The 15612-nt window shown below is 38.9% G+C and overlaps 1 protein-coding gene across 9 annotated transcripts in view; it reads right to left on the bottom strand.

Moving 5' to 3' along the window:
- Window positions 1-648: 648 nt before the first annotated feature.
- Window positions 649-15612, bottom strand: part of LOC134661094 (uncharacterized) — an 83904-nt gene continuing 68940 nt past the window's right edge. For 5 of the 9 annotated variants that reach the window (XM_063517027.1, XM_063517030.1, XM_063517021.1 and 2 more), the window contains 6 exons: window positions 11924-12016; window positions 7783-7934; window positions 3497-3631; window positions 2878-3166; window positions 1188-1354; window positions 649-826 (listed from right to left, as the gene is read on the bottom strand). In XM_063517027.1, the coding sequence (XP_063373097.1) occupies window positions 686-826; window positions 1188-1354; window positions 2878-3166; window positions 3497-3631; window positions 7783-7934; window positions 11924-12016 (977 nt within the window). In that variant the 3' untranslated portion in view covers window positions 649-685. The remainder of the gene's footprint in view (window positions 827-1187; window positions 1355-2877; window positions 3167-3496; window positions 3632-7782; window positions 7935-11923; window positions 12017-15612) is intronic. The other 4 variants (XM_063517025.1, XM_063517026.1, XM_063517023.1 and 1 more) reach the window with 2 other exon arrangements.

Genomic DNA, 15612 nt, shown 5'->3' with positions numbered 1-15612 from the left:
TGGCGCGCGCTACGCGGCGGGCCGCAGGCGCGCGAGCTGTAGAGTGCGAGCTATAGTCGCGCGCAGGCAGCCTCCGCGCCGTCAGATGGCGCGCGCTACGCGGCGGGCCGCAGGCGCGCGAGCTGTAGAGTGCGAGCTGTAGTCGCGCGCAGGCAGCCTCCGCGCCGTCAGATGGCGCGCGCTACGCGGCGGGCCGCAGGCGCGCGAGCTGTAGTCGCGCGCAGGCAGCCTCCGCGCCGTCAGATGGCGCGCGCTACGCGGCGGGCCGCAGGCGCGCGAGCTGTAGTCGCGCGCAGGCAGCCTCCGCGCCGTCAGATGGCGCGCGCTACGCGGCGGGCCGCAGGCGCGCGAGCTGTAGTCGCGCGCAGGCAGCCTCCGCGCCGTCAGATGGCGCGCGCTACGCGGCGGGCCGCAGGCGCGCGAGCTGTAGTCGCGCGCAGGCAGCCTCCGCGCCGTCAGATGGCGCGCGCTACGCGGCGGGCCGCAGGCGCGCGAGCTGTAGTCGCGCGCAGGCAGCCTCCGCGCCGTCAGATGGCGCGCGCTACGCGGCGGGCCGCAGGCGCGCGAGCTGTAGTCGCGCGCAGGCAGCCTCCGCGCCGTCAGATGGCGCGCGCTACGCGGCGGGCCGCAGGCGCGCGAGCTGTAGTCGCGCGCAGGCAGCCTCCGCGCCGTCAGATGGCGCGCGCTACGCGGAGGGCCGCAGGCGCGCGAGCACGCACTCCATGGCCGCCTCCACGTCGTCGAACACGGGGATGCCCTCCCGCTTCGCCAGGTCCGACAAGTACGTCCGCCCACGGTTGTAATCCTGCACGGCTACTTTGCTGTACTGTAACGTTAAATACCAACAACATTACTTACCATAACAAATCAATTTGTAGCTATTAGCTAAGTTGCTCTTATGTTTATTATAAGACTGTTTGTTTCTCAATAAAAAAAAAAAATAAAATAAAAAAAAAACAAATTAACTTATATAGTTAAAGCTGACATTAGCTTTTGAATCGGGTTTAGATCGAAAAAAATCTCTTTAATTTAGTGTGCGTGTTCTCTTTATGTTCTATACAAATAGAGTAGTGGTTCTTAACCATTGTAAGATAACTATATGAGAAATTTATATTTGGCCAAGGACGTCGATTACGGTACGGAACCAATGATACATGGTATATGACGCTGAAAATATAAGTATTTACCGGATGCGAGGCGGCAGGGTCCATGGGCTGCACGATGAGCACCGTCTTGGAGGTCTGCAGGCCCATGTAGTGCGCCGCCAGCACCATGGTCGCGAAGCAAGGCGCCTCCGCGCTGATCGAGAACACGAGCACCCGCGACCCCACCAACTGGTCCTCGTCGAACGTTCCTGTACCAGACCGAAGTCATTTAATTTTATTTTTCTCAAAAATGGACGGCAAAGTCGACGTTGCCGGTTAAAAAATAGGTCGCGAAGTGCGTAGTTTATGGTCATTCAAAAAATTAAAAAGTTAAAAACATTGCAGTCTCGATTTCGGGACTGCAATGTCGCATACAAATTCCATTATTTAACGAGTTCCAAACTTTTTAAAACTTCAAATGGCCATATCAAATGAAGGCATAGGTCCCTTAAACAGCCAAACAGATGATCAGTACTTATTATTATAAAGCCTATAACAGACTATCGCACCGCACCGCGACCTTGGAGCGTCGCACCCATAAGTGAGAGCGAGAAAGAGATATCTGTTTCTGTTACAGGCTTAATGTTGGTACCGCGACTATTTAGGTGTCTCAAATAGTTTGGCGTATTTTCAGCAGAAAAATACACTTCTTTTTTTTTAAAGGCGGCAAGCTAATTTTTTTAATGGTTGTACTTTTTTCTGTGAAAATTAATGGAAAATTAGAACGTTGCTTCTGTAAGTTCTGTAAAATATTTCTATTTCTTGCACCATTTTTGAGAAAAGCACTATATATGACTCGGCTGGAAGGCTACTTGCTGGCTTCGGATTCAATTAAACGGACTCCCAAGGTCGTCCGTTTAAAACGAATCCTCAGCCTGCAAGTAGCTACTTCCGAACCTCGACAATAATGTACTATTATTGTCTCCCAGGTAAACTCAATAAAACTGGTGTTGTGGTACTAGATGAAATGACGTGTCAGCTGGTTAAATACTTTAATAGACATAAACATTCATAGCTCAAGAACAAAATTATATATCCGTGCTCATCACGTAAATAAATGCTCGATAGGGATTCTAACCCAGAATCTCCTACTAGGTTGCGGAGGCAGTAAGCAAAAATCAATAAAAAATACAATTACTGTATCATTTTATAGGGATTTGAGAATCGTCTTTAAGTTTCTTTTTCATTTTCGCTGTCGGGTTTTCTTTATTGTTTAGTTTGCTTGATAGTAGGTAAGTACATCATCACATTTATAGTATGTTGTGCGTAGGACTACTGTCATCTCGTAGCTAAATGACACAACCTGACAGGTCAATTTAACAATCAATGATCATTTCTAAATTTAGATTTGAATAGACCGTAATTACGTATAACCATTCTAACCCATGAGCATTTGTCATTACATTTCGCGTTTTCCGCCGATTTTCCTCATTAGTGAGCAGTGATGATGACACCATCATTCTCTATTACTTGTTTATTCCTACTTTATGAGCAAATCAGCCGATACAAACGTTTTACGCGACTCGATAAAGGCAGGAAATGGGATTTCTTTCATTAGTTCGACTGATGTAATATTAGTATAATTTACGATCGATCAAACATTTTAATCAAGTCTAATTGACGTATGTATATACGAGTATTTATTTTATTAATAATAGACGGGAAGTGGAAAAGGAAATCGTGTACCTAAATAACTGACCATGAGTCAATGTTTGCTGATATGGTAGAGTACCTTTGAAAGGCTGCGGCGTGACGTCATCGGTGACGTTGTAGAAATCGCTGGCACTGAGGCGGTCGCCGGCGGGCGCGGTGGCGGCGTCCCGGTCGCGCGAGCGCAGCGTCACGTCCTCGGCCGGCTCCGGCGACATGGGCCGCGGCTTCTTGTCGCGCCGCGGCGACTCGGGGTGCGCGGGCGCCGAGCGGCGCGCGGGCGCCGAGTACATGCGCGCGTAGTCGTTCGGCCGCGGCATTATGTACGTGTAGCCCTCGCGGCGCAGCGTCTCGTCGGGACGGGCGCCGGACTGTCACAACAATTACAAATTATTAATTATCTTTAGTCTACATTATTAAATGTTTTTAGGGAAAATTATAAATAACTTTTTTTTTGTTAAAATGAAAACAGTACGGCATGTACAACTGTACAAGTAGGTACATACAAGTACAAAGTAAATTCGAGTTTTGAACTCTTATAGTAATGAAAAAAAAATCCAAATTCAAAAGCGCAAAAATTGGCTTGGGTCTTACGAGATTGATCAACGTCACTCAACATTGAACTATGAAACTTCCCATACAATAAAAATTAACGAACGTTTCAACGCTCGATCATGTAGGTATACGGAATGTGCACATACCGGGAAGGTTCCGCCGAGGTAGACGTCGTAGGTGGGCGCCCCCAGCATGGCCGGGAGCGCCTCCAGCCGACGCTCCGTGCCGGGCGTCAGCACCGACTCACCACCGCTCTCGGGCTCACTTCTGTTCCCGCCGTTCTGTCAAAATACAACATACTTTACACAAAAGAAGGCAAAACATACAGCTTTGAAACCGAAATGTACTCCGTTAACTTCGATAACATTGAACGGCCACTTGACCCCCGCCTGGGCTCTTACTGTGTAAGTGCTGTGTTCTTAATAGTGAAGGCACCAATTGCGGGACCAGTATATCTACGAGTAAGATATATCTATATATATAAATGCAAGTGTCCTGACTGACTGACTGACTGACTGACTGACTGACTGATTCATCAACGCAGAGCCGAAACTACAAAAGCTAGAAAGTTGAAATTTGCACACTAGGTTGCATTTGTAAAGTGTACAAGAGATAAGAAGCGATTTTGAAAAATTCAACCCCTAAGGGGGTTAAAAAGGGGATGAAAGGTTGTATGGGGTTCAAGTTTTAGTTTAAGCTAGAAATTTGAAACTTTGTGAAAATGTATTATATTAAAAAACAAGAAAACTAATTTCAGCGTTTTCGAAAATTCATCCCCCAAGGTGGTGAAAAAGGGGTTGAAAGTTTGTATGGATATCAAATATTTTTGTGAGTGTGTGACTTTAAACTTTGTATATGGGTATACTATTATAAGACAGGAAAAGTAATTTCAGCGTTTTTGAAAATTCATCCCCTAATAGGGTTAAAAAGGGGTTGAAAGTTTGAATCCATTACAAATGCTTTGAAACTTCTTAGAAAGGCATAATAGCCGATTACAAAAAAAAGTAATTGCGACGTTTTAGGAAATTCAACCCCTAAGGGGGTAAAAAAGGGGATGAAACTTTGTCTTGGGGTGCAAATTTTATTTTAAGCTAGGACCTTGAAACTTTGCAAAAAGGTATTAAATTAAAAAACAAGAAAACTAATTTCAGCGTTTTTAAAATATCATCCCCCGAGGTGGTGAAAACGGGGTTGAAAGTTTGTACGGAGATCAAATATTATTGAGAGTGCGGGACTTGAGTCTTTGTATAAAGCCATATTATTAAAACTCAAGAAAATTAATTTCAGCGTTTTTAAAAATTCATCCCTTAAAAGGGTTAAAAAGGGGATGAAAGGTTGTATGGGGTTCAAGATTTATTTTAAGCTAGGAATTTGAAACTTTGTAAAAATGTATTATATTAAAAAATAAGAAAACTAATTTCAGCGTTTTCGAAAACTCATCCCCCAAGGTGGTGAAAAAGGGGTTGAAAGTTTGTATGGAGATCAAATATTTTTGTGAGTGTGGGACGTGAAACTTTGTATATGGGTATGTTATTATAAGACAGTAAAAGTAATTTCAGCGTTTTTGAAAATTCATCCCCTAACAGGGTTAAAAAGGGGTTAAAAGTTTGAATCCATTACAAATGCTTTGAAACTTTTTAGAAAGGCATAATAGCCGATTACAAAAAACAGTAATTGCGACGTTTTAGGAAATTCAACCCCTAAGGGGGTAAAAAAGGGGATGAAACTTTGTCTTGGGGTGCAAATTTTATTTTAAGCTAGGACCTTGAAACTTTGCAAAAAGGTATTAAATTAAAAAACGAGAAAACTAATTTCAGCGTTTTTAAAAATTCATCCCCCGAGGTGGTGAAAAAGGGGTTGAAAGTTTGTACGGAGATCAAATATTATTGAGAGTGCGGGACTTCAATCTTTGTATAAAGCCATATTAATAGATCTCAAGCAAAGTTATTTCAGCGTTTTTAAAAATTCATTCCTTAAAAGGGTTAAAAAGGGGATGAAAGGTTGTATGGGGTTCAAGATTTATTTTAAGCTAGGAATTTGAAACATTGTAAAAATGTATTAAATTAAATAATAAGGAAATTGAATTCAGCGTTTTCGAAAATTCATCCCCCAAGGTGGTGAAAAAAGGGTTGAAAGTTTGTATGGAGATTAAATATTTTTGTGAGTGTGGGACTTGAAACTTTGTATATGGGTATATTATTATAAGACAAGAAAAGTAATTTCAGCGTTTTTAAAAATTCATCCTCTAACAGGGTTAAAAAGAGGTTGAAAGTTTGAATCCATTACAAACGCTTTGAAACTTTTTAGAAAGGCATAATAGCCGATTGCAAAAAAAAGGAATTGCGACGTTTTAGGAAATTCAACTCCTAAGGGGGTAAAAAAGGTGATGAGACTTTGTCTTGGGGTGCAAATTTTATTTTAAGCTAGGACCTTGAAACTTCGCAAAAAGGTATAAAATTAAAAAACAAATAAAACTTATTTCAGTGTTTTTAAAAATTCATCCCCCGAGGTGGTGAAAAAGGGGTTGAAAGTTTGTACGGAGATCAAATATTTTTTAGAGTGCGGGACTTCAATCTTTGTATAAAGCCATATTATTAGATCTCAAGAAAAGTAATTTCAGCGTTTCCAAAAATTCATCCCTTAAAAGGGTTAAAAGGGGTTGAAAGATTGTATGGGGTTCAAGTTTTAGTTTAAGCTAGGAATTTTAAACTTTGTGAAAATGTATTACATTAAAAAACAAGAAAACTAATTTCAGCGTTTTTGAAAATTCATCCCCCAAGGTGGTGAAAAAGGGGTTGAAAGTTTGTATGGAGATCAAATATTTTTGTGAGTGTGGGACTTGAAACTTTGTATATGGGTATATTATTATAAGACAGGAAAAGTAATTTCAGCGTTTTTGAAAATTCATCCCGTAACAGGGTTAAAAAGGGGTTAAAAGTTTGAATCCATTACAAATGCTTTGAAACTTTTTAGAAAGGCATAATAGCCGATTGCAAAAAAAAGGAATTGCGATGTTTTAAGAAATTCAACCCCTAAGGGGGTAAAAAAGGGGATGAAACTTTGTCTTGGGGTGCAAATTTTATTTTAAGCTAGGACCTTGAAACTTCGCAAAAAGGTATGAAATTAAAAACCAACAAAAATAATTTCAGTGTTTTTAAAAATTCATCCCCCGAGGTGGTGAAAAAGGGGTTGAAAGTTTGTACGGAGATCAAATATTTTTTAGAGTGCGGGACTTGAATCTTTGTATAAAGCCATATTATTAGATCTCAAGAAAAGTAATTTCAGCATTTTCAAAAATTCATCCCTTAAAAGGGTTAAAAGAGGGTTGAAAGATTGTACGGGGTTCAAGTTTTAGTTTAAGCTAGGAATTTGTAACTTCGTAAAAAGTTATTTCATTAAAAGAGAAGTTTTTAAAAATTCATCCCCTATAAGGATCCAAAAGGGGTTGAAAGTCTGTATAGGGTTTAAATTTTATTTAAAGCTAGGAACTTGAAACTTAGTAAAAAGGTATTTTATTAAAAAACAAAAAACCCTATTCAGCGATTTTAAAAATTCATCCCCCGAGGAGGTGAAAAAGGGGTTGAAAGTTTGTATGGAGATCAAATATTTTTGATAGTGCGGGACTTAAATCTTTGTATAAAGCCATATTATTAGAACACAAGAAAACTAATTTCAGCGTTTTTAAAAATTCATCCCATAACAGGGTTAAAAAGGGGTAGAAAGATTGTATAGGTTATAATTTTATTTAAAGCTAGGAACTTGAAGCTTTGTAAAAAGGTAAAGGTAAAGAAAACGAATTTCAGAGTCTTTGATAATTCATCTCCCAAGGTGGTGAAGGGGGTCAAAAATTTGTATGGAACCCAAATATTTATTTGAGTGCGGGACTTGAATCGTTGTATAAAGGCATATTATTACAATACAAGAAAAGTAATTTCAGCGTTTTTATAAATTCATCCCCTAAAAGTTTAAACAGGGGTTGAGAGTTGGTAGAGGGTTCAAATTTTATTTAAAGCTAGGAACTTCAAACTTCGTAAATAGGTAGTTAGGTAGTAGGTTTTATTAAATAGTGGACTTGAAAATCTTCTGCGGGTTGAGAGAGATTATATCGAGAACAATTTTATTCAGTTAGGGGCTTGAAACTTCGTAGCCAGGTTGTGAAAGACAAATCTCATGTGTTGTATAATAATTAACAAATGATTAACCGTCCCTACTGCTATCTTTTGCTGCATAATGTTCTAAAGCTAAACTAATGTAGAATGTATAACCACCAATATACAAATCCACGCGTACGAAGTCGCGGGCAACAGCTAGTATATATATATATATACAGTATATATACTAGAAGAATGTTACTCTATATACTTATCTGTTGTATAAGACTGTTTGTTTCTTAATAAATTAAAAAAAAAAAAAAAAGATCCCCCGTCCATACCTTGGGTATAAGAAGAGGAAGTTTCCGGCCACACGAGCGCAGCCGCGCGTTGTGCACGCGCAGGCCGGCGGGCGGCGAGCTCTCCGCGCCGCGCTCCGCCTCCGCGGCCGCCGCCGCTCCCGCCTCCTCTCGCCCATTCCGGCTTTGACTCTCTGTGAACAACATATTCACCTTGTATAATACTTCGAAAAGTAATGTTGTGGGCGTTAAAAGCACAGCTTTTTTAATTATTTGTAGGCTTTTCTAGAAATCTCGTGCTAGTTATTATGAATTGACTTGTAGTCTATAGTTTGTAGCTTTCTAATAGAGCCCGAATGCTAATCCTATTGTCTATTGTTAAGTAAAACCGCTCGTGCCACGTGCCACAACCACCTGCATAAAAAATCGGTACTTCGGTTACTGAGTGCCGGCGAGTCGAACGCTACAGAACCAGTCTAAAATGTGTCATCGAGATGCGTAACAAAGGCGCGTTATCGGAGAGCGCACCTACACTGGTTTTTTGAGCGTTGGACTAGCCCGCGCTCAGGTGCCAAATAGAATAATTAGGACCCTTTTTTGCAGGTAAGTAGCACGTGCGGTTTTACTGAACAATAGACAATAGGATAAGCCTTCGGGCTCTACTAGAAAGCTACAAACTATACGTGATATGGTATGAGCTACCGAAACAGTGAGTAAAAGGACCGATGTTAAATACGAGTAGATATGTTTCTTCGTAATCCAAGTATGAAATAGGTGTAGTAAAAAAACATCACACAATATGTAGTCTCAAAGGTTCCACTCACTCAAGGCCGATCCGCATGCACATTATATATTTTAAATTGAGTGAATCACATAAAAAGAAGGAATGAAAAAAGTGTAGGTAAAGATAAATTAGAGCTCTAGCCATAAAACGCAAAAAAGTTTAGACAACATAATAGTGGAGTTTAAATAAAGCGCATAAGTAATTAAAAATGTATGACTGTTTATATGTATGAAATAAAATCCCTTTTATCTTAAATGTCTTTTATAGTTATTTGTACAACAAGTGATCAAAGTTTGATATTTCTTCGAGTGCTTATTTTGAGTCCCGTGCAAGCGAAAGATCCTATAATAGATTCACGAGCGTAGCGAGTGAATCTAATTTAGAATCTTGAGCGTAGTAAGGGACTCAAAAGCGCACGAGATGTAAATAACTTTGATCTCGTGTAGTACACAACATTTTTCACCTCAGCGCAGTGAGAACATACCTATTAGACAACTTGAAAAATGTAATCCTTCTTCATCACTTAATACCTGCACTCATGTTTTCTTAAGATATACAAACAATTAAGTTTAATTACCGCAATGGAACACAAAAACAAAACGTAATACATAATAAATTCCAGTAAAATAATATAGAAATAACAAACATTAACTGACACTTCAATCGCCAACTTTGACAACAAAAAAAATCTTTGTAAGATACGGTCCGAATTGCGGATACGTACTATTTGTCAACTTTGGTAAAAATTCTTAAAAGTAAAATAATTAATTTTGCGTGATGATCTGTGTATTTTTTGAGTTCGTTATTTTAATTGTACAATAAAATACCTAAAATATAGTATTTTATCAGTTTTTATGAAATCTTAAACTTTATTTTTATTTATTAATTATTAAGAATTCATACTCGTACGTGGTTTGGAACGATGCGGTCTGAAGTTTTTCGGGGGTCTATTATAAACCGTGAATATACTGTTGAATGTCGTTTTAACTTTTTTTTATCTGTTTCTGTTTGCTAACAGTGTGAAAGGGACAGAGATAATAGAACCCAAGTATTTCGAACTTTTATTAGACCCCGCATGTTGAAATGACATTTGACTATAAAGGTCACTTGAATGTCATTTTGTCTCACTCAGTGAGCAAAATCGCATTTTGCTCACTGTTTTTAAGAATCAAAGTACCCTTGTTCGAGCTGCTGAGGTGAAAAATTCTTTTGACGTAACTATGTTAGAAGAAAAAAATATTGTTGTGATAAATAGTCCCTTGGCCTGCCAAGATGTTTAATAACTGACAGTCAAGTATAACGAGACGCTTCATAGATTTATATCGTTAATACAAAAATGAATTTCCCTAAATTAAAAAAAAATAAATTAAAAGGTATAAAAGATATTCTAAGGAGGAGGTTTTTTTTATTATGGATTCACATATTTTAGAAGCATAATATTAGCTCAAATTGTGTACGATAAAAAATTGTCCATAAAACGTGATTTAGCATGAGTATTAAATAACGTTACAAGCGCTATGTCGTAATCGTAGCTTATAGAGAAACTCCCGCGTGTACTTTTCAATGAAACGTGTGAATGTGAACTAAATGATAAGATAAGCTATTTAATACTTAACTATTACTGTTGAATGAGAACTTGGCGCTCGGCTCCGATCAAGGAGCTACATTTGATGTAACGATAACGACTAAATAGTAATATCTAAACACACTCCAATCGTATTTTTTAGAACGATATGTCAACTCAGTCTTAAGGAATAAGAAAAGCCGAATACAAACAAAACAAAACAGATGGTGGTAATAAAAAAAGGTAATAAAAAAATTAAAACCACCTACGCTATATGCCAAAAAAAAACAAGCTGATACAAAGCAACGAGCTGATACTCTTCAAACTGCTGGATTTACTTTTTTCAAATATAGCTAAGAACCACCGCAAGGAAACTTGCTATCAGCTATCACGTAAAAAATCCGTCTAAATCGGTTCATCCGTTTGAGAGTTGCGATGCCACAGAAAGACAGGCATTGGTGTCAAACATAGAACACCCCTCTTTTTGCGTTTAACTTAATTTTTAGGGTTCCGTACCCAAAGGGTAAAATGGGACCCTATTACTAAGACTCCACTGTCCGTTTGTCTGTCTGTCTGTCACCAGGCTATATCTCATGAACCGTGATAGCTAGACAGTTGAAATTTTTACAGATGCTGTATTTCTGTTGCCACTAAAACAACAAATACTAAAAACAGAATAAAAGAAATATCTAAGACTCCCATACAACAAACGTGATTTTTTTGCAGTTTTTTGCTCGATATTGCGGAATTGTAGACGACAGCTGTCACCGTACCCAAGCTATGTTGAAAATACTATAAAAAGGTATAATAAATAGGGTTGCCAGATGGTCGGGATTCGGCGGGATTCTCCCGATTTTTAGCATGTGTTCCCGATTCCCGACGAAGTAAAAATTGTCCCGAAAAACAGCTTCACGTTATAAAACAATCATTTCAAGTTCCGAACTGTCGTCGAGCGAGCAAGCGACCCGCGTCGAGCCCGTCAGCGCGCGCGCGTGGCGCGCGTGGCGAGATTGGGCAGAGCAGCTGACGCAGTGCCAATAATGTAAAATATCGTTGTTTTTAATACAATTAATTTAATTTAATAGGTTTTTTTCCCGACTTAAGGCCCAAAATCCCGAAAAATTTATATTTTTTCCCGATAATAGCGGCTTTCGATCTGGCAACCCTATATATAAATCATAGTATGTGTGCCGTCCTATCATATCACTATCAACATACATGTACACATTTTGATGTATGTACCTACACACGTGGATACTTTCGCTCGCTTGTTTTATTAAATGATGTTAGTTTCGTTTGATGAACCAATCTTGTTTACCGAACTTAATATACGGAACCTTCAAATCAAGGATGAACAGGCACCTTTTGGGCAGGCTCGCTCCATCGTAGGCCACGTCTTCGCCTCGGCTAGTCTGTGGCCATGAGTAAGCCCATAAAAAAAAATACGGAACACATTTTTGAAATAACTAATCTCTCATAACTCAGAAGACTCTCTCCCGTCAGTTTATGGATTTCAGTACCTACCTACCTGCCCAGTAACAGCAATAACAAAGGTACTAAATGTTGGTCCCGATTTATAGCTTATGGAAAAAAAAAGATGGTGCGTTCAAATACGCACTTCCGATCAAAGTACGGTTAAATAATAAATCGGTCAAGCGCGTGATTACCAATCTATTTAAAGCTTACGGAGCAAAAAAAAAGATCAACTAAATTGCTAAACATTAGAAGGGTGCTTCTGAATGAGCCCCTATTGTATGATGCTAATGTTAGATAAAATGCGTTGAAAATGTCTGAGTGAACAAGCAAAAGCCTTGTGTACAGCAGCGTACACGCACCGGCGGCGAGCGGGGAGAACCTGTCGCAGAAGGAACGGAAGGCGCGCCGCAGGCGAGCGGCCACCCCCTCGGCCCGCGGCGACGGACTGGGCCCTTTAAAAAAACACATTGAGAGTCACTGCCAAGATCCCTAATCGAGGCCACTGGGTTTCCTTGTTCAGCAATTCTTCGGGATTGTCCCAATAATACGTACGAAATAGACCTATACACACACGAGATAAATGTTAACGCGAATTAGATTCGTCATTTTGAACCACTGAACCACCCATTATATTCCAACGACGTTCTAATTGTATAGTATGTTTCGTGTACATTGTCTTCGTCTATCTAAAATAAACATGAGAAGACCTGGTGGTTCATGAGAAATAGGTATTAGAGACAAATGAGACAATCAAAATAGGTCAGCAGTAATGATCTAACATCATAGGTACCCGTACCTACCGGTGCGTTAGTATGACGTAGGGCCCGTGAGAATACCGCTTTGGAATGAGCTAAGCAATGCATCACAACTGAGTTCTTGGAACATCGTGGCAGTAGTCACATGTGTATGATGGTACTACGTAATATTGACAATACTACTAAAAGTATATATGTAGTATGTGTGCCGAAGTCTAGTCAAAGGTCCCACTTTGTCACTTACCCCAAGGACGAGATTTGCTTACTTAATTGTATCTTTATTTATAAGAATAACCTGTCAAAGCGTCCTTATGGCAAGCGACAAAGTGGGAGATTTTGATTGGAAACGACACATTGGGCATCCATGGTGTTTGTGCAGGTTTTATATTTGGATAATAATAATAGTGTACCATTTGTCTCATAGTCTTGTGTTATGATAAAGGTTAACTCCCTCTATTAACTTGACTTTATTTATTTATTTACTCTATCCTGTTATTGTTTTCCTTTATTGATATTGGCCGTATTGGTGCGGTTTATTTTATATATGTTCGTTAATATGTTGATATGATATTTATTTATATATCGTAGTGTATATGTTTACATTATTAGATATATTTTGTGTACCTATATGTATTTTTTAAATCTAGTATTAATGCTTAATGCTCATTAAAAGGTCTTCGTATTTAACAACTTTCCAAGAATACATTTTGAATATTAAATGTAACCTAGTTTTTGGTTATTTTTATTGTGTAATTCTTCTTTTTAGGTAGGTGCAACAGATATTCGGTATTCGGCCGAATAGTAGGCAACATTCGGCCGAATACCGAATATTAGGCAAAGTGGCCGAATACCGAATATTAGGCAAAGTGGCCGAATACCGAATAGTTGCCGAATATTCGTGGAATCTCTAGTAATGACGTCTTTACTCCAATTGATTCTTACTCCAAAATCAAAATGGCTTGCTGCAGAACATTGCCATAACATATACATAGAATTTTAATTGTATTTTACGAGTTAAGATAAAAGAAGTATTAGCAGAGCGATAATAACCAGAACTGTCACACGAAGCCGGTGGGATCCCGATAGTTTCACAGTAATACAGGGTGCTTCCTGTAACAGGAGCAATAAATTAAACTAAAGGCTGTACTCTTCAAACTGACCAACATTTGTTCAGCAACTTTTAAAAATTATAAATCCTTTAGACTTCCTCTTTTTCATACAAAATAAATATTGCCTACAATGTACGCTGACATCAGTGTGTTTGACGTTGCTTGTCACGCTTTAAACATAACTAAATTTGCAATACATTGCGTGTTAGGATAAACTTTAAAGTGTAATAAAAATCAAAACATGAGTTATTTTCAAAAGTTGCTGAACAAATGTTGGTCAGTTTGAGGAGTCCAGCCTACAGTTTAATTTATTGCTCCTGTTACAGGAAGCAGCCTGTATACCACCCACGTCGCATGTCGGGACGCGATAGTCTGCAGCAGGGATGTTACGGAGCTCCGTTTCCGTTAAGTCGGAACTTCCGTTTGGTATTACACATCCGTTTCTGTTCCGGTTCCGTTACTTTTGAAACGGATGTTATATCGGATGTCAATGCTTAGCGCGGCAGCGGGACATGAGCGGCGTACATCAAAAACAAACAGGTTTATACCAGTCATTCACTCATAGCCCCGCTTGCCACGTGCTGCAGTAATTAGATGTTTTGATTTATTCGTGTTGTTGAATTTAAAGTACCTATTCGTATGTTGTGTTGTGTAATGTGTACCTACTGACAGTAGGTACTGACTCACGCTAGTCAGGCTCCGGTTCTGGTTCCGGTTCCGTTTTCGGTTCCGATTCCGTTTCTGGTTCCGATAAACTAAATTTAAATCATCTGGTTCCGCTTTCGGTTCCGATAAAACCACATCCGTTACATCCCTGGTCTGCAGCATAGCTGGCTGCATCTAATTCCACCAAATGAAAGCTCAGCTAAATGTTGAGAAGATAAATTTGTATTTTTTTTATAAACCGTTTTTAAAAATCTTTTTGTACATATTATCAAACCTTATATTTTTAAAATAATCCCTTTTTAAATAGCGTTTTGTATATACTTATTACGAGTACCTATTGAATGTGACATAAATCCGGAACTTGAAAACGTGGTACGTAAGATTAAGAGTACGTAAATAAAATTATGGTAGAGGGGTTTGTCAAAGGCTTATAACGCTGTATAACACTGACGTAATTATTTTAATGGAATTAATTCTTCGGGTTGACATTCTTAAAGGTATAGACCCTCCCCCAAACCCGTTTTTTTCATAAATGAGTATTTTCGGAAAAGAAAAGTTTCCCCCTTCTCTAACCTTTAAACCATAGGTCTTAAAAATATTAAACAAATCATGAAGTAAAGCGAACATAATCGGTAAACCGTTTTCGCGTTTTCCCGTTTTAGTAAACAGACGTCGTGTAAAGTGTCATTCAATAGAACTTGCTAACTATGTAAACAAAAGTTACTAGTAATTTGACATTCAGTGTCAATTTTAGTATGGCGGTTTGTTTACATAGTTAGCAAGTTCTATTGAATGACACTTTAATAGCGAAGATATTGCCCTTTTGTTTGTTTTATAATCAACTAATAGTTCCCATTCAAGGCTGCCTTGTGCCAATATTATTGTGACGGACGGGTAACCGGAATCCTACACACACTGAGCGTGGCCCGACCTGCTGTTGATCGTTTTTTTTTTGGTTTGTTACGGTTCTATTGTTGATAGTTAAAACCTGTACTCGTATTTCATAATGAACAAATTTGATTATTTTCATTCAACGATCAATCATGCCATTTACTGTAAAGAAGTTATATTGTTCAGTAGAAAAGGTTTATCTCGGCTTTTATCAATTCGGGTAGTATTCCAATTTCACACACGCAATGGAACTACAAGGTAAGGCACGTTCTAAGCACCGTTTACGCTGTATTACTATCACTATCAAATCTTATCGTATTTAAGATAAAACATTACTACCAAATGCATAATGTAATGTATCTTTAACATTGCGCAGTCAAAGAAAACTTATCTTCAAGCTTATTGCGTGAAATTGCTGATAAGTTGGAATTATCAGAAAAAGTAGCACACACTGTCAATATGTGAAACCAAATCGTTCGTTTTGTAAACCATAAGTCTAAATGAGTATCACATGGACTTACATGTAGTTGTTTAAGAATTAGATGTTTCAATAATATATTTACATAACTATAGATAAGAGTGTGGTACTGACAATGAAACTTTCCATAATAACAATTGATCGTGGTC

This window comes from Cydia amplana, chromosome Z (assembly GCF_948474715.1).
Source record: "Cydia amplana chromosome Z, ilCydAmpl1.1, whole genome shotgun sequence".
NCBI lineage: Eukaryota > Metazoa > Arthropoda > Insecta > Lepidoptera > Tortricidae > Cydia > Cydia amplana.
The sequence above is the reverse complement of the archived record's forward strand: the minus strand, read 5'-3'. Positions and strand labels throughout refer to the sequence as shown.